The 13,941-nt window shown below is 37.2% G+C and overlaps 2 protein-coding genes across 2 annotated transcripts; one reads left to right on the top strand and one right to left on the bottom strand.

The window, feature by feature from the left end:
- The first annotated feature begins 1,143 nt into the window (after positions 1-1,143).
- On the top strand, positions 1,144-6,071 carry LOC131986215 (AP-1 complex subunit sigma-2-like). The gene is made up of 5 exons (XM_059351070.1): positions 1,144-1,303; positions 1,760-1,938; positions 3,474-3,582; positions 3,706-3,843; positions 4,859-6,071. The coding sequence occupies exons 2-5, from the start codon at positions 1,760-1,762 to the stop codon at positions 4,904-4,906; spliced, it is 474 nt and encodes a 157-aa protein (XP_059207053.1). The 5' UTR covers positions 1,144-1,303; the 3' UTR covers positions 4,907-6,071.
- Positions 6,072-6,909: 838 nt separating this feature from the next.
- zrsr2 (zinc finger (CCCH type), RNA-binding motif and serine/arginine rich 2) lies at positions 6,910-13,113 on the bottom strand. Its single transcript, XM_059351062.1, has 11 exons — positions 12,801-13,113; positions 12,060-12,139; positions 11,894-11,966; positions 11,671-11,779; positions 11,197-11,283; positions 10,716-10,754; positions 9,767-9,897; positions 9,418-9,631; positions 8,814-8,869; positions 8,599-8,708; positions 6,910-8,510 (listed from the first exon to the last, which is right to left on the bottom strand). The coding sequence occupies exons 1-11, from the start codon at positions 12,839-12,841 to the stop codon at positions 7,609-7,611; spliced, it is 1,842 nt and encodes a 613-aa protein (XP_059207045.1). The 5' UTR covers positions 12,842-13,113; the 3' UTR covers positions 6,910-7,608.
- Between the last annotated feature and the right edge of the window lie 828 nt (positions 13,114-13,941).

Genomic DNA, 13,941 nt, shown 5'->3' with positions numbered 1-13,941 from the left:
GTGTTATCTTATCACTAAACAAAGAGTGGTAAATCCATGAGTAAACTTTCTTTTTTTTATTTTTTATTTTATTTATTACAACTTTGTTTCACAAACATAAGAAACATACACTTTATTACTTTATATTCTACGATGGGGGGGGGGGGGGGGCTTACAGTAATATAATTAATAGTTCACAAATATCAACTATTTTATTGCTTTTAGGTTTGAGCAAATTTAAATTTATGAATATGAAATTTCGCCATCAGTTTATAATAAAAATTTCATTGAGTTTTCCTTTATTTTTGTTAAAGTCAAAGAGCCCAAATAGTACATCCCTCCAAAACAACTTAAAATAGTTATCAATGTTGCTTGCAATAAAGTTACGAATATCAATCCAGAGACCTTGGACAAAGGGGCAGTGCCAAAATAAATGAGTAACAGTTTCAATATGTTCAGAACAGAAAGTGCATTTCACATCAATGTCTTTTTTTAATCTTCTAACAATATGTTGATTGGATGGTTACATTTTATTAATTATTTTAACCCATAAGAACCCACGATGACACCCGTGTTACAAACACTTCTAGAATCTCCCATATTCAGCTTTATGCTTCACCTTAACTCATTAAATCCCTAAGCGACGTACACTCAACACCCTGGTGTGGTGGTCATGTGACTTTGACAAGAGTGACTTCTCTAAAATGTGGGTGTGACTGGAAACAGAAATGTGAAAAAGTAGCTAATTTCAAAAAGCTTATTTTTTGTCACATGGCTAAGTTTAAACCTATTTAACAATTCTATTTCGTTAATAGGGTATCCTTTATTGCATTTAACTTGTTCTGACCATATTTCCATACCATAGCCCCCATCATTTTCCTTTAAGGATAACTGGGTCTGGGTTCTTATGGGTTGAATGAAATTTCTCTCACTTTATTGGTTATCAAATATCGGTTGGGTAATAGCCAGATCTTCTTCCAAATATTGTGTTCTATATATTTATTCCAATATGAGAGCCCATGAGTAAACTTTCAGCCACAGGAAACCATAGCTGTGTGCAAAGAAAAACGTAACGAATAACGGGATTCTGTGAGCCAATCAGATTCCAGAGCTGTGGCTGTTTCAGCCAATCACAGCGCCGCTGACTTCATCGTTGTCTCACCAGCAACCACCATCCGCTAGCCTGTTTAGCATCAGTCTGGATGAGAAGCTAACCTAAAGAGACACAGAAAAAAACTGTCCTCTCTCTTTCGGTTATGTATTTCGCTTGAATTTACTGAAGTTAAGAGTCGTCCAAGTGACTAAATCGAAAGCCCGGTCGAAGGTAAAGAGCCGTGTTTACTTCTCGTGTCTGCTGTAGCTAACTGGGCGTCGCGGGAGGGGGCGCAAATGACACATAACGTGTTGTTGATGTTCATATGTGGCAATTTAGCAAGGTTAGCTAACATGAGCTAAAGGAAGTTTGTGCAAAAGCCTCCTGGACATGAAATGAGCAAATATAAAACGCATTTGTTCAAACGGCTGGGTCGTGTTATCCCTGAAAATAACGCCGTTTTCCCGGTTCGGGCGTTACTTATTAATTATTCCATTAGATGTAGCTAATGAATTAAGTTTGTTGCCATTGGTAAATTTAAAAAAATGTCACATGATTGCTGATTCCTCGCCAACGAGCGCTTCTTCTCCTTGCTGCTGTCGGCGTCCTTCCTCTCTAAACAGTGCAAGTTTATGTCTCATCTCCATCATCGATAACTTTTTTTTTTAACTAAACTTCCTCCCTCAGATGCAGTTCATGCTGTTGTTCAGCCGGCAGGGAAAACTGCGTCTACAAAAATGGTATGTGCCTCTGTCTGACAAGGAGAGGAAGAAGATCTCCAGAGACCTGGTCCAGACCATACTGGCCAGGAAGCCCAAGATGTGCAGCTTCTTGGAGTGGAGGGACCTCAAGATTGTGTACAAGAGGTAGGCGAATAAGATCAGTTAAAGTACATGAAGCAGGAATGCATTTATTTTGTTGTCATCTGCACAAAACTTGCTATGAAACTTAGGCTATAGCTGTAGGGGTACATTTAGTTTAATTTAAGTCACTCTATTACAACCAAATCCATCCTGCAAAAGCTGCTAACCAGCTGCTTATCATGAGATATTATGGCTACCTTTAACATGTTCAGTTCAATCATGATCATTTAGTCTGCCCATTATTATCTAGATTACTTCTTTGGTCTATAAAATAGCACAAAATAGTGAAAAATGGCCATCCCAGTATCTCAAAGTCCAAAGGGATGTCTAAACGTCTTGTTTTGTCAGTCCAAAACTCAAAGATATTACATTTCACATGCCCTTCAACAGGGAAAAGCAGAAAATGTCCATATTTGAGAGGCTGAAAACAGCATTTTCTGCCATTTTTGCTTTTTTGAAAATAAATTTAACTAATCAAGCAACTCATTTATCAGACTTGTTTTTTAAGGAACTAGTAGTATTTTCCTGTCAATTGACTAATCATCGATTAGTCTGTTGTTGAATAATGTGAGATGTGATTTAATCCCTGTAAAAAAAAAAATTAAAAAAAGATAGCAGTGGATCTTGAGCTCATTAATAATTTTGTTAAACATTTAAACATTACATGATTGTCCACATAGGCTGCCCTAAAGTGTCTTATGCCAGGCATTTCAGAGGACAATCTTACTAATTGGATGTTATAGTTTGGTTCGTTTCTTCACTTTTGTATCTGCTGTAGCATGTTCGGGCTGTTGTATGAAAACCAGTGATTCAGTGATTATGTTGTCAAGCACTGAGATTTCTGGCATTTAAATCTCACCTTCTGGTGTGTGATGAAAGCCAGAAACACCCCCTCTCTGATAACAACTGCTAAACAATAGAGGACAATGATTCAGATATATAAAGAGCATCTAATTTGTCCTGGAGATATGACTGCTGAGTCATGAAAATACAAAAGACACATCATGTCATCATGTGTTCAATATACCAAACAAAAAAACAATAAGACAAACAATAAAACAGCAATGCTGTAGCACTGTAGCAGTTAAAAGCCCTGTAATAAATCAATACTGTGTAAAGGATATGATGTTGATTCAAATGTTATTTTTTAAGGGTAATGGTTTAAGTGGCAGCATTATTTGAGAACTGATGGTTGGATGGAAGTTACTTTAATGTATTATCAATTTAAAGCTTTTTGCATCTATTTTTGAAATGTGCAGGTATCTTTCGTGGAAAATGGCAATATGGAAAAGCCAATATTGTTTAATATGATTTTAAGTGATACAGAAGAGCAACAAATACTTGCATACTGTTATATATATACATTTTCCCCTTAAAGAAGTCCAGCTGTTGTGTGAGTGCAGTCTGGACAGTGATCACAGCTTAATTACCACCAACTAAATTGAAAACAGTATTATGTTGCATTTCTGAGCAAAAGCACTAATATTTATACACACCACTGCCTTTTTAATCTTTTATTTCCTTACTGTATGTTGCAGATATGCGAGCCTGTATTTCTGCTGTGCAGTCGAGGATCAGGATAATGAGCTGATCACCCTGGAGATCATCCACAGATACGTGGAGCTGCTGGACAAATATTTTGGCAGCGTGAGTCTCTTAAACGTCACATGTAACATGCTGATTGATTGTATGGGGAGATAAAAAGTATAACATTTGTCAGGACAGGATCTCCTCTGATCTGCTGCTGTTTGTGGTGTTGTGGCCTCACAGGTGTGTGAGTTGGATATTATCTTCAACTTTGAGAAGGCCTACTTTATCCTGGATGAGTTCCTGCTGGGCGGAGAGGCCCAGGAGACGTCCAAGAAGAACGTGCTGAAGGCCATCGAGCAGGCTGACCTGCTGCAGGAGGTATGCACAGTTCTTTATCAGCAGATAGTTGAACCCATTAGACAGACAAACTATAATGAGTTACTGCCAATTACCCTGACATTGATTTTCTTTATTAATCAATTCATTTTTGCTCTGTAAAAAGTTGATGTCTCTAAATAACTCAAAATTGTGCTTGACCAACAGTGCAAACGCCAAATATTTTCACTTTACTGTCATTCAAACGACAAATTCCTACGTTTTCCAAAGTCAAATTCAAGCACTTTTCAAGTTTTGCTAGCACATTACAGCAGTGTTAAACCACATATTTATAAATGGTGCATACTGTATATACAGTATGCTTATTATTTCACATTAAATTAGATGTTATTGTGCTATAAAGAACAAAAAATTCAGATTTAAATTTGGAAGGAAAACATCGATTTCATGTTTGAAAATATGTCACCTGTTTGTTAGTAGACTTGGCGTCCTATATAACCTAAATGCTAAGCAGCTTTTACCCTTTATTCAAAATCCAAGCACTTTTCAAACCTTGAAAACACCCCATTAAAATTCAAGTCTTTCAAGAACATCCAGCACCTGTAGAAAAACCCTGCAGAGAAAAGCAGCAAATCTTCAGTTTTGAGAAAATGCAACCAGCAAATTTCTGACATATTTGCTTGAAACAATCATTTAAAGGACACCTTGTTGATGTCATTGTCATTGTAACTCTAACTTGGTGTAAATGTAAAATTAATTTCACTCAGCATTAACCTTAGAGCTGAAGGGTACACCTAAGATGTTGAGTTATTACTTAATTCACCCTCAACACCTCACGTCACTAGTATATTTTAAGCCTGCAGCGCTTGATTAATACCTCTGTCTTCCTTGTGCCAGTGTGCTAACGCAAGTATTGTCCTGCGTGTTTGCATTTCTGTCTAGCCATAGTAACTTGCAATTATGACTCATGTACTATTAATTATAATTTGGAAGTGCACTTTGTGCTACAAATTGTACAACAGCAAGGAACACTTCTCTTTATTTTCTTGGTCTGCAGGAGGCCGAGGCACCGCGGAGCGTTTTAGAAGAAATTGGGCTGACATAAATCATCGCCTTGCAGTTCCTCCTTCCAGATGCAGATCTGGCAACCTCCATGTCTCTATCCTGTCTTCTCCCTTTCACTGTCAGTGTTGTATGTATATAATCACCATTCTGTACTGTATTACCCCTAACTGTACTTCCCAGTGATGTCCTTTGAATGTGGTGCCAATTGTGGTTTTACTGTGTCTCCTATGTACAATCTCCCTCGCTGTATTCTGCAGAACTATTAGCATACTTCACACCCCTAACTTCTTAAAACTCCACAGAGTACAATGTAGCGACGACATGAAAACTCCAGCATCATATTAAGATCATCTATCATCAGCAGTTGCAGACTTGTGTGTGCTGTTTGGCTTCAAGGACTTTTTAAGGTGCTGTTGTAGCTGCAGTTGGTGCTTCTCATGTATTACCATCACATGCGAGTCAGAGCATCCGGATCTCAAAGAATAAATATTCAGCATCTGGGACATGTATAAAAAACCGACCCAGAGGGTTGTTTAATAAAGTCATTATTCTAAATGAATATTCTATCCAATGCACAATAAAAAGGGGTTTTAACTTCTTTCTCAAAAAAAAACCAAATGCATTACTTTTCAGCTGTGATCAGCAGCTCTGTACCTGGCCACAGTCTTCATCCCAAGAGGCAGACATTTTATTAGGTTACTTTTGCTTATTCATAATGCAATCAAAAAAATTTTTTAGTTGCAAGACAAATAACATTTGTGATTAAAAATATATTATTGTGAATCAAAAAGTTTTGTTTGCAAATCAAAAAGATGTAACATCAAAACAACCTGGGATTTGCAAATAAAATGTGATTTGCATGAATACATTTTTAATCATTAATTTTACTTCCAACTAAACATTTTTTAACTGCAGTGTGGAAAGTTTCGCTGGTTTGATTGCATGATAAAGACACAATCAATCAGTATAAGAGTATAACTAATAATAGATATTTTAAGTCCAAAATTAGAAAGGAAATGCATCATTTAGGAAAATAATCTTTATAATGTAGTGGACAGAATATTTCTTTATCCAGATGAATAGTCTTTGAGGACTCTGGAAATACATTCAAAACAGCAGCAAGTGCTGCTAAATGTTTTTGCCCGCTGTTTCCATGTCTCAAATGTAATTGTTAATACATGTCAGGCACCAATGGGGACTTGTGCCGTTGTGGGAATCACTGAAGTGTTACAATCACACAAGTAAATTCAACCCACCAATCAAGTATTAAAAAATGACCTATCATCAACCCAACATCAGTGTATGTGTTAAGTAGCTTTGTACAAGTCTGTGTTTGGTGATTCCCATTTCATATTCCTTTTTCAAGACTTAATTTTTTACCTTTGGGTAAACTTGAGCTGTTTGTGTGTAGTGTCATGTGTGTCTTGTTGTTTTTATTTTTCTGACAATTGACTTATTTTCCTTAAAAAAAAAGAAAAAAAACCTAAAATTTCTTTAACTGGAGATAAATCTTAGGTCAGTCTCTCCCTTAGTCTTAGGTCAGGAAAGGATAGTGACCCAGATGAAAGAAACTATTTTATGTATTATGATACTTTGGCTTAAAGATTAACAAATGACCAAAGAACACTGTGTTTTACCTTCTTAATGGTGTCTATGGAAAGCTTACAGAAAAGGGATTTAGAACTGCAGGATGTTTGACAACAAAATGTACACTGAGTTATTGGCCACATTATACCAGTATTGTGTAATTACTAAAATCTGCTCAGAGACAGATTATCCTGAGTTTCCTTATTGAGTTTGAACGAAAGAAGATGAACTGCACATATCAGGGTACATCACTCATATTCATCACTTTCAGCTTGTTCACTTGTCAGCAGGATGCAGGAAAACAAGCCAACAAGTAATGAATAGCTGCTCATCTAAACTGTACGGCAGTCGAACATTTTATCTGAAAACCACAAAGTGTTTTTTGTTGAACATTCATAAGTAATTATTTACCAAGTGCAAAATAAATCACTTTTTGTATTAAACACTGCCAACACATTTGCCAACATTTTTTCTTATATTTGAAAGTTATTAACAATAAATGTATTAAAAAAACACCTTTTGTTTTATGTTGTTTTTACTCAGCGACAACACGTACTGCTGCAGCTCGAGTGATCAAGTGCTCAGTAACTAAAGCAACATTAACCATTTTCCAAAAGCAGAATATTCACATATGTCCACATGAAAGTTGCTAACTCACTGAATCCCTACCCAAAGTCATTTATTCCTTCCTGTATTTTCACATAGGTAAGAAGAAAAGGCAGAGCAAAGATTATGAAATGTACTAGGAGCCATTCACACCTCGTTCACACTACACAACTCTCTAAATTGTCAGATTGCTGTTCTGTTCAAACCACACAACCTGCTGTCTTGTGACCTTGAAGTTGTAGTTTTTAAGCTATATGGCGGATTGGCGACAGAGCACTACACACTACATCTTTCACCAGGAGGAATCCTTGACGAGTATGTTTGATCACTAAACTGTCTGCCACGAAAACGTGCCTCAGAATGCCATGCATGAGACAGGATTTTTTGTTAAAGCAATGTGCATTACTTTCCTCATAGTCTTGCTTGTTGATGTTGGCAGACATATTCACAAAATAGCCTGTTTCCACATATCTTTACAATCTAGTCCGTTTCTAGGCGTGTAGTGTGAACTAGCCATAAGAGGTTCTCCTGTAACCTTTTCCAGCAGGCTCACTCAGGCATTTCTGTGTTAGAATGTTCACTTTTCTCCTCAGGACTAAACTTGTCACTGTCAGCACATGGACTCTCATCCAAATCATTGTTCTTCTGAATTAGCTCTGTTTCCTTTATCTCTTGACTGGGACTCATTGCAGTGAGATTCTCCACCGTTTCTTCCGTTGACTCTTTCTCCTTTTCGGACTCTTCAGATGAGGTCTTCTCTTCAGGCAAGTGGCTTTTCTTTTTACGCTTCTTTTTGCTCTTTTTCTTGCTCTTCTTGGATTGTTTGTGGCGACGGCGAGTGCTTGTGTCCTCATTAGGAGGTTTCTCATTTTTATCTGATTTCTTAGGGCTCTTTTCTCTACTTTGTTTCTTTCTTTCTCTGCTTGTGCTTCTCGACCTTTCTCTGGCTTTTCCATGAGTGTCTGTATCTTTTTCTCTACTGTCTCTCTCCTCACTTCTATTCCTATACTTGTGCTCCCGGTCTCTATCTCTGCTCCTGTTTCTCGGCCTGTCCTGCTCTCGGTCTCTACTTCTACTCCTCGACCTGTCTCTACTTCTGCTCCGATACCAATCTTTCCTCCTGTCACTGAGTCTAGATGAGCGTTTGTCCTCTCTGTGCTGGTGGGAGGCCCTCCTCTCTCTGCTCCTGCTCCTGCTCCTCCACCTGTCACTCTCCCGTCTGCTGTGGGACCTCTCAGATCTCGGCGGGCTTCTGCTGGACTGACGTTGCCTCCACGATCGGTCTCCATATCGCTCTGAATGCCACCCGTCTCTGCGACTCCCTCGGACGCTGCGGCCTGGTGACATGTGCAGGTCCCTGTCGGCCTCCCAGAATTCATTGCCAGGGTTTCGAAATACATGCAGGAAGTTACAGTGCTTCCCTTTGGGACACTTCTGTCTGTCAAACAAACCTAAGAGAGGAATCAACATAGTGAATACACTGAAATTAATTCTGTATCTCTGCAGTAATGTTTCAACGCCACCATGTGAATAACTCACCACATATAGCATTTTTCCACCGTGTGACAGGACATATCTCACAGTGAAGCTGCCGGCCTGCGTACCACCGCCCATTGAACTTGATGAATGCCTCTTTACACTGCTCCTCTCTGGATAGACAACAGGACAAATAATGGAGTGTTGTATTAAAAAATGCAATCACTGTACAGTTTGAAATTTGGAAACATTTGCGGAGCGCTTGTGTGATGGCTTACGTGTCAAACTGAATGTAAACGTTTCCTCTTAGGTGTGGTTCATGATTGCAGCTGACCTAAAAAAGGAAAGGTATCAATGAAACCAAATAAGTATATTTAGTGGAAATAAATGAATGAAATCGTATAATTATGAACAGTAAAGATCATCCATGGTTTCACACATCAGTAAGAGATATGGTGACACATTATGTAGACCATTTCATATTAAATACTGTTTTTTGTAGCACATCATTTTACATCACTTCCCAGGTTTTGACATGTATTTGTTTTTCAGTCGATTCTAGATTTGATTATTAACAATTTGATATTGATTATATGTAAAGCACACATTTTTCTTAATTTAAGAAATGCATTATGTTTCCAAAGTCCATGTGTAATTGTGTGAATTAATCGAGACATCAATATTGGCGTGAAAGAAAAAAGGGAAAAATCGTGATTATGATTTTTGCCATAATCAAGCAGCCCTACAGCAGGTCAGCGGTCGTATTCTCCCATACCCTGAGCTTATTCTGAAATCATTTTATATTAGTGATACAAGACAATTTCCCTATAATTTGGGTACTTCTTGCATATAAAACCACTGACTGTTCTGATAATTTCTTACCTTGAATTGTACCACTTTGCCGACACTCTTGAACTCTGGCAGGACGTCGTGGTAGAACTCGAGGAAAGACTCCTGCAAGTCCTCCTCGCTGTGTTCCAAAGAAGCATCAACGTCGTAATCATCACGGCGTAACTGCTCCATGCCGAACGTTATGAACATGCTACGGATCATCAGAGTCGGGCTGGCTGTGGGATAAACGTGCTTCCGAGAACATCTGGACTCACAAAGACAAAAGAGGGATCGATATGAGAAAAGACGTCTTAACAGTGCCTGTGCATCTATTCAATCACCATTTAAATGGTAGGTTTAAATATTTAACATTGTGAGTCACGTCAAAAGCGAAACAAACCTGTCTCCAAATCGACATGACCCGGTCTTCAGGAAGAAAGGACAGTTGGCTACATCCCTCTCTGTCCCAAAGTTCTCTGTATTCTTTGTCACAGGAGCTTCAGGATTCATCCACTGTTCTCCATTCTCTAGCTGGAAGTGAGAACATAAACAACAATGTATATACTGTAGAATTTAACATTAAACTACGAGAAATGGTGCAAACGTATACATTTTACCTATCTCTTAATTTAAAAAAAAAAAAAATTAATGGAAAGCTTACAGAAAAGGGATTTAGAACTGCAGGATGTTTGACAACAAAATGTACGCCGAGTTATTAGCCACATTATACCAGTATTGTGTAATTGTTGATGAAATATTTACTGAACAGGATATTTTACAGTTTAACTGTCTGTTCTCTGGTGGAAACCCTGTGTTACAAAGTATCTTTGACATTTATGATCAGTTACAAGAAATAAGTAATTTCTTGTTGCCTCGGCAGAATATCCTCCGATATCATCAAGAAAGGTTATTTTTTGTCTCCATGAATCCAGGGTTATGTAACTTGTATTTATATTACAAATAAATTATTTATTTTACTTTATTGCTTATTTTAATTATGTTATTGATTTTTTTAAAGCTTTCATTAAACTTTTTTCTCATATGGAGCTCCTTAGCACAATGTTGTAGAACTTTTAAGCTTTTTTAAAATTGTTTAATTAATTGTTTACCATTTTTATTTTGTCTTGTAGAGGACTTTGGAACTTTGTTTTGAAAAGCGCAATACAAATAATTGCATTGCATTATTATTATTATTGTTATAAATTCCCAGACACTTGGTAAACCCAGAGTGGTTAACTTAAGTGACACAAATTATGGTTCTTGACTTTTTTTTACCCACATCTTAGTTAAAAGTTAAAATAATTATTATAGAGTAATCTATGTAACATGACATTCATGTGTGTTTATACCTGATTTTCAGCTTCATCCAACATTTTCTGAACGGCCTCCTACAAATGGTGTAAAGACACGGCTGGTGAAAATGTGTAGAGGTCAACATACTGCAGCAGATCTGTTAATGTGTGTTAAGACCACACTCACAAGGACGGACATTTAAAAAAATTATATGGGAAAGCAATTTCACAGACTGTTTTCACACAAAGTAAAAGATACATCCTTGTTGTGAGAGCTGAAGGTGCTGTTAGGATTTGTCTCTTTGTGTGTATCTTAGTTGAGGAGTCGGTTGCTTGTGCCACTCAGTCAAGGAATATTTTTTTTAATAATCATGTACAAAGCAAGCACATTTTACAAAAAAACATCATTACTATATGATTATAGTACTGTGGATATGATTATCTAGATCTTCCCATTTGAATGGACATATAATCATTCATGATTAAGTAGAAGAGGATATGTTTCTTTTTGTTTCTATCCTCCTGGGGCCCGTTTCACCTCTCTGTTTCGCTTGTCCTGCTGCCTCTGCTCCTTTACTTCTTGCTCTTTCCTCTGCTGGGTCTCCCATTCCTCCTTTATCATCCGCTAGGGAACACAAAAAGATATAAAGTCAGTGAATATATTTTTTAAATTTAGAATAATGACTCAAAAGCTGTAGTCCAGTCTTTCAGATTTTTTGGGAGTTAATTGTAAATTGTCAGTGTCAACTCAACCGACTGCTGGTTTTGGTTTGTCTTTCCATGGGATCTCCTGAATGATCCTTTAAGTCTTCAGTAATGCAAAAGTCTCTGTGCTCTGACCAGACATGATGCCACATTGGTAATAAACTCTTTAGTCAGCGAATCCCTGCAGTGCATCATAAGTATCAACACATATCATCTGTAAATCAGCTATATTCACAAAGCGTAAATATGTTCTTAAAAATTGTGACGTTGCACATCTTCCCTATGATGAATACAAACAGTAGATTACCTCCTCCTCCTCTTTTCTATTCCTTGCAGCCTCCTCCTTCTCAGCCCTCAGCCTGAACACCTCCTGGGCAAGTCTTTCTCTTTCCAACCACTCTTCATGAAGCCGCAGTCTGAGGAAATGGACACAAATTAAACACAATGAAGTTTATGAAAAATAACTGTACAATCAGTTTTTTTCTGTGCTGGCTGTCACTGAATATGTACTGAATGTAGTACTGAAATACCTTTCTTCCTCTGCTGCAACATTGTCCTCATCGTCTTCATCATTTATTTCTTCTTCAGACCCGTTTTTTAAACCTGTAACAGAGTAAGTGTTGTGGTAAATCTGGCTAACTGTGCTACTACAACTGTAGAAATGTCAAAACACCAAAGTAACCGCTCTCCTCTTACCACATTCTTTGGCTTGGGCGAGAGCTTGGCGTTTACGCTTTCTTCTCTCTTTCCTCAGGACAGCCTTGCGCTGCTTTTGACTAAAGAGAAAACACATTACATTTTATTCACATAGGACTACAAAAGTGTCAATAAATCATGTGCTTCTGGTGGGTGCGAAGAACTTTCAGGGGGAATGACCAGGGTGAAATGTGCAGTAAAATTTTCAGTAAAAGTTTCATGAGCCTTGTTTATGGTAAATTAAAATACAATCCAAAAATATGACAGACAGACGTTGGGAACCACTGTTCCAATGTACTCAAATAGTCCTGCAGTGGGGACAGTGTACCATGAAGAAGCCTCTAATGTCCAGTGTATGTACTTGACGCTGTATTACAGAGGTGTTGATTTAGCTTTAAAACTTGAGTCAGTAGTCTGAGTTATTACATTGATTTCTCTTGTTTTTTTAAATGTATAATTGGGTAGTAGTCTATTAAGATTTATATGCCCCTTTAAATTGTGTAAAAATGACCAGATTTGTTCTACTTCAACAATACTAAATGGTAAACACTAACAACATTAACAAACTTGTACGTCAACGGTTAAGCTTTAAAAACGTAGCTTAACGTTAGCGCTAACGTTCACTAGTAAGATGCAAAACTCATGCATTGACTTTAACTACATTCTATTTACGTTTCTCAAAATAACAAACATCACTATAGGTTCACACGATCTCAACATGTTTTAAAGAGAGACACAGACCTTATCACAGGAGCAGAAACCAGAGGAGTTGGTGCTGCCATCACGGCTAACAGTAGCTAGCTAGCATATCCAGCTAACATTAGCTCTCCCCATTTCCTCTCATTCGCTTTCAGCTTAAACAAATAGTAGACTAAAGGTTGACTGGACAAATTATTTCCGACGTGGGTTTAGGTTGTCAGATTAGATAAATAACAGAATATTATCTGCATGTTGTGAACTATAGCTGGTTAGCAGCATGTAGAGTTGTTTTGCTACTGAATGGCAGGGGTGTGTGTGAACATAGTACTTCCGGTGTAACCCGGATGTTAACCCTCTGGAGTCTCAAGCACCAAAGCTTTTTCATGACATCCAGACTAGAAAACAAAGCAGCGTGGAGCCCTACAGTAAATTTACCTCTAAAGTTCTGGCTGTAAACTCCATGAGGCCAGTTTCAGTTTGATGATGATATACCAAGTAAAACTGGAGACAAGGTCAAATATATTTAGTATAAAATTATAGAACTGTATGTAACCCTCTTATATGTTATATTTGCAACCTTTGTTCACATTTGCAACATTTCAAATTCTTTATTGAGCATGACAGTGTTTTGAAAGTAAAAAAAAAGATTCGAAATCACATTTTATATTGGACTGAAGGACTAAAAAAGACAAAAAAGGAACAAAATGACTTAGAAAAGACACAAAATGACCGAAAAAAGACACAATATGACAAAAAAAAGACACAAAATGAGAAGACAAAATGACAACAAAAAAACAGAAGAAGACACAAAATGACTAAAAAAAGACACAAAATGACTAAAAAATACACAAAAAGACCAAAAACACACAAGACACAAATAAAATAGAGTCACACTAGAATAAAAAACATAGTTGGATGACAGGATCACACACAATCACAACATCACATTTATGTTGGTTTTTCTTTGTTTCTTTTTGGTTCAAAATGTTGATCCAGTAAGTCAGAATAAAAAACAATTATTATTACGTCATATAGGTGAGGTTGTGCTGAAAGAAATATATACCAACATGGCATATAAACATTTTTAAGTGGTGTATACAGGCAGGATGAAAAGGATTAAAAAATGGACAAAATAGCCCAAGGCTCCAGAGAGTTAAAAAAAACGTTTTTTCTGCTTGAGAAA

Source organism: Centropristis striata, chromosome 2, assembly GCF_030273125.1.
Source record: "Centropristis striata isolate RG_2023a ecotype Rhode Island chromosome 2, C.striata_1.0, whole genome shotgun sequence".
NCBI classification, from domain to species: Eukaryota; Metazoa; Chordata; class Actinopteri; order Perciformes; family Serranidae; genus Centropristis; species Centropristis striata.
This window is presented reverse-complemented; position numbering and strand designations above follow the sequence as displayed.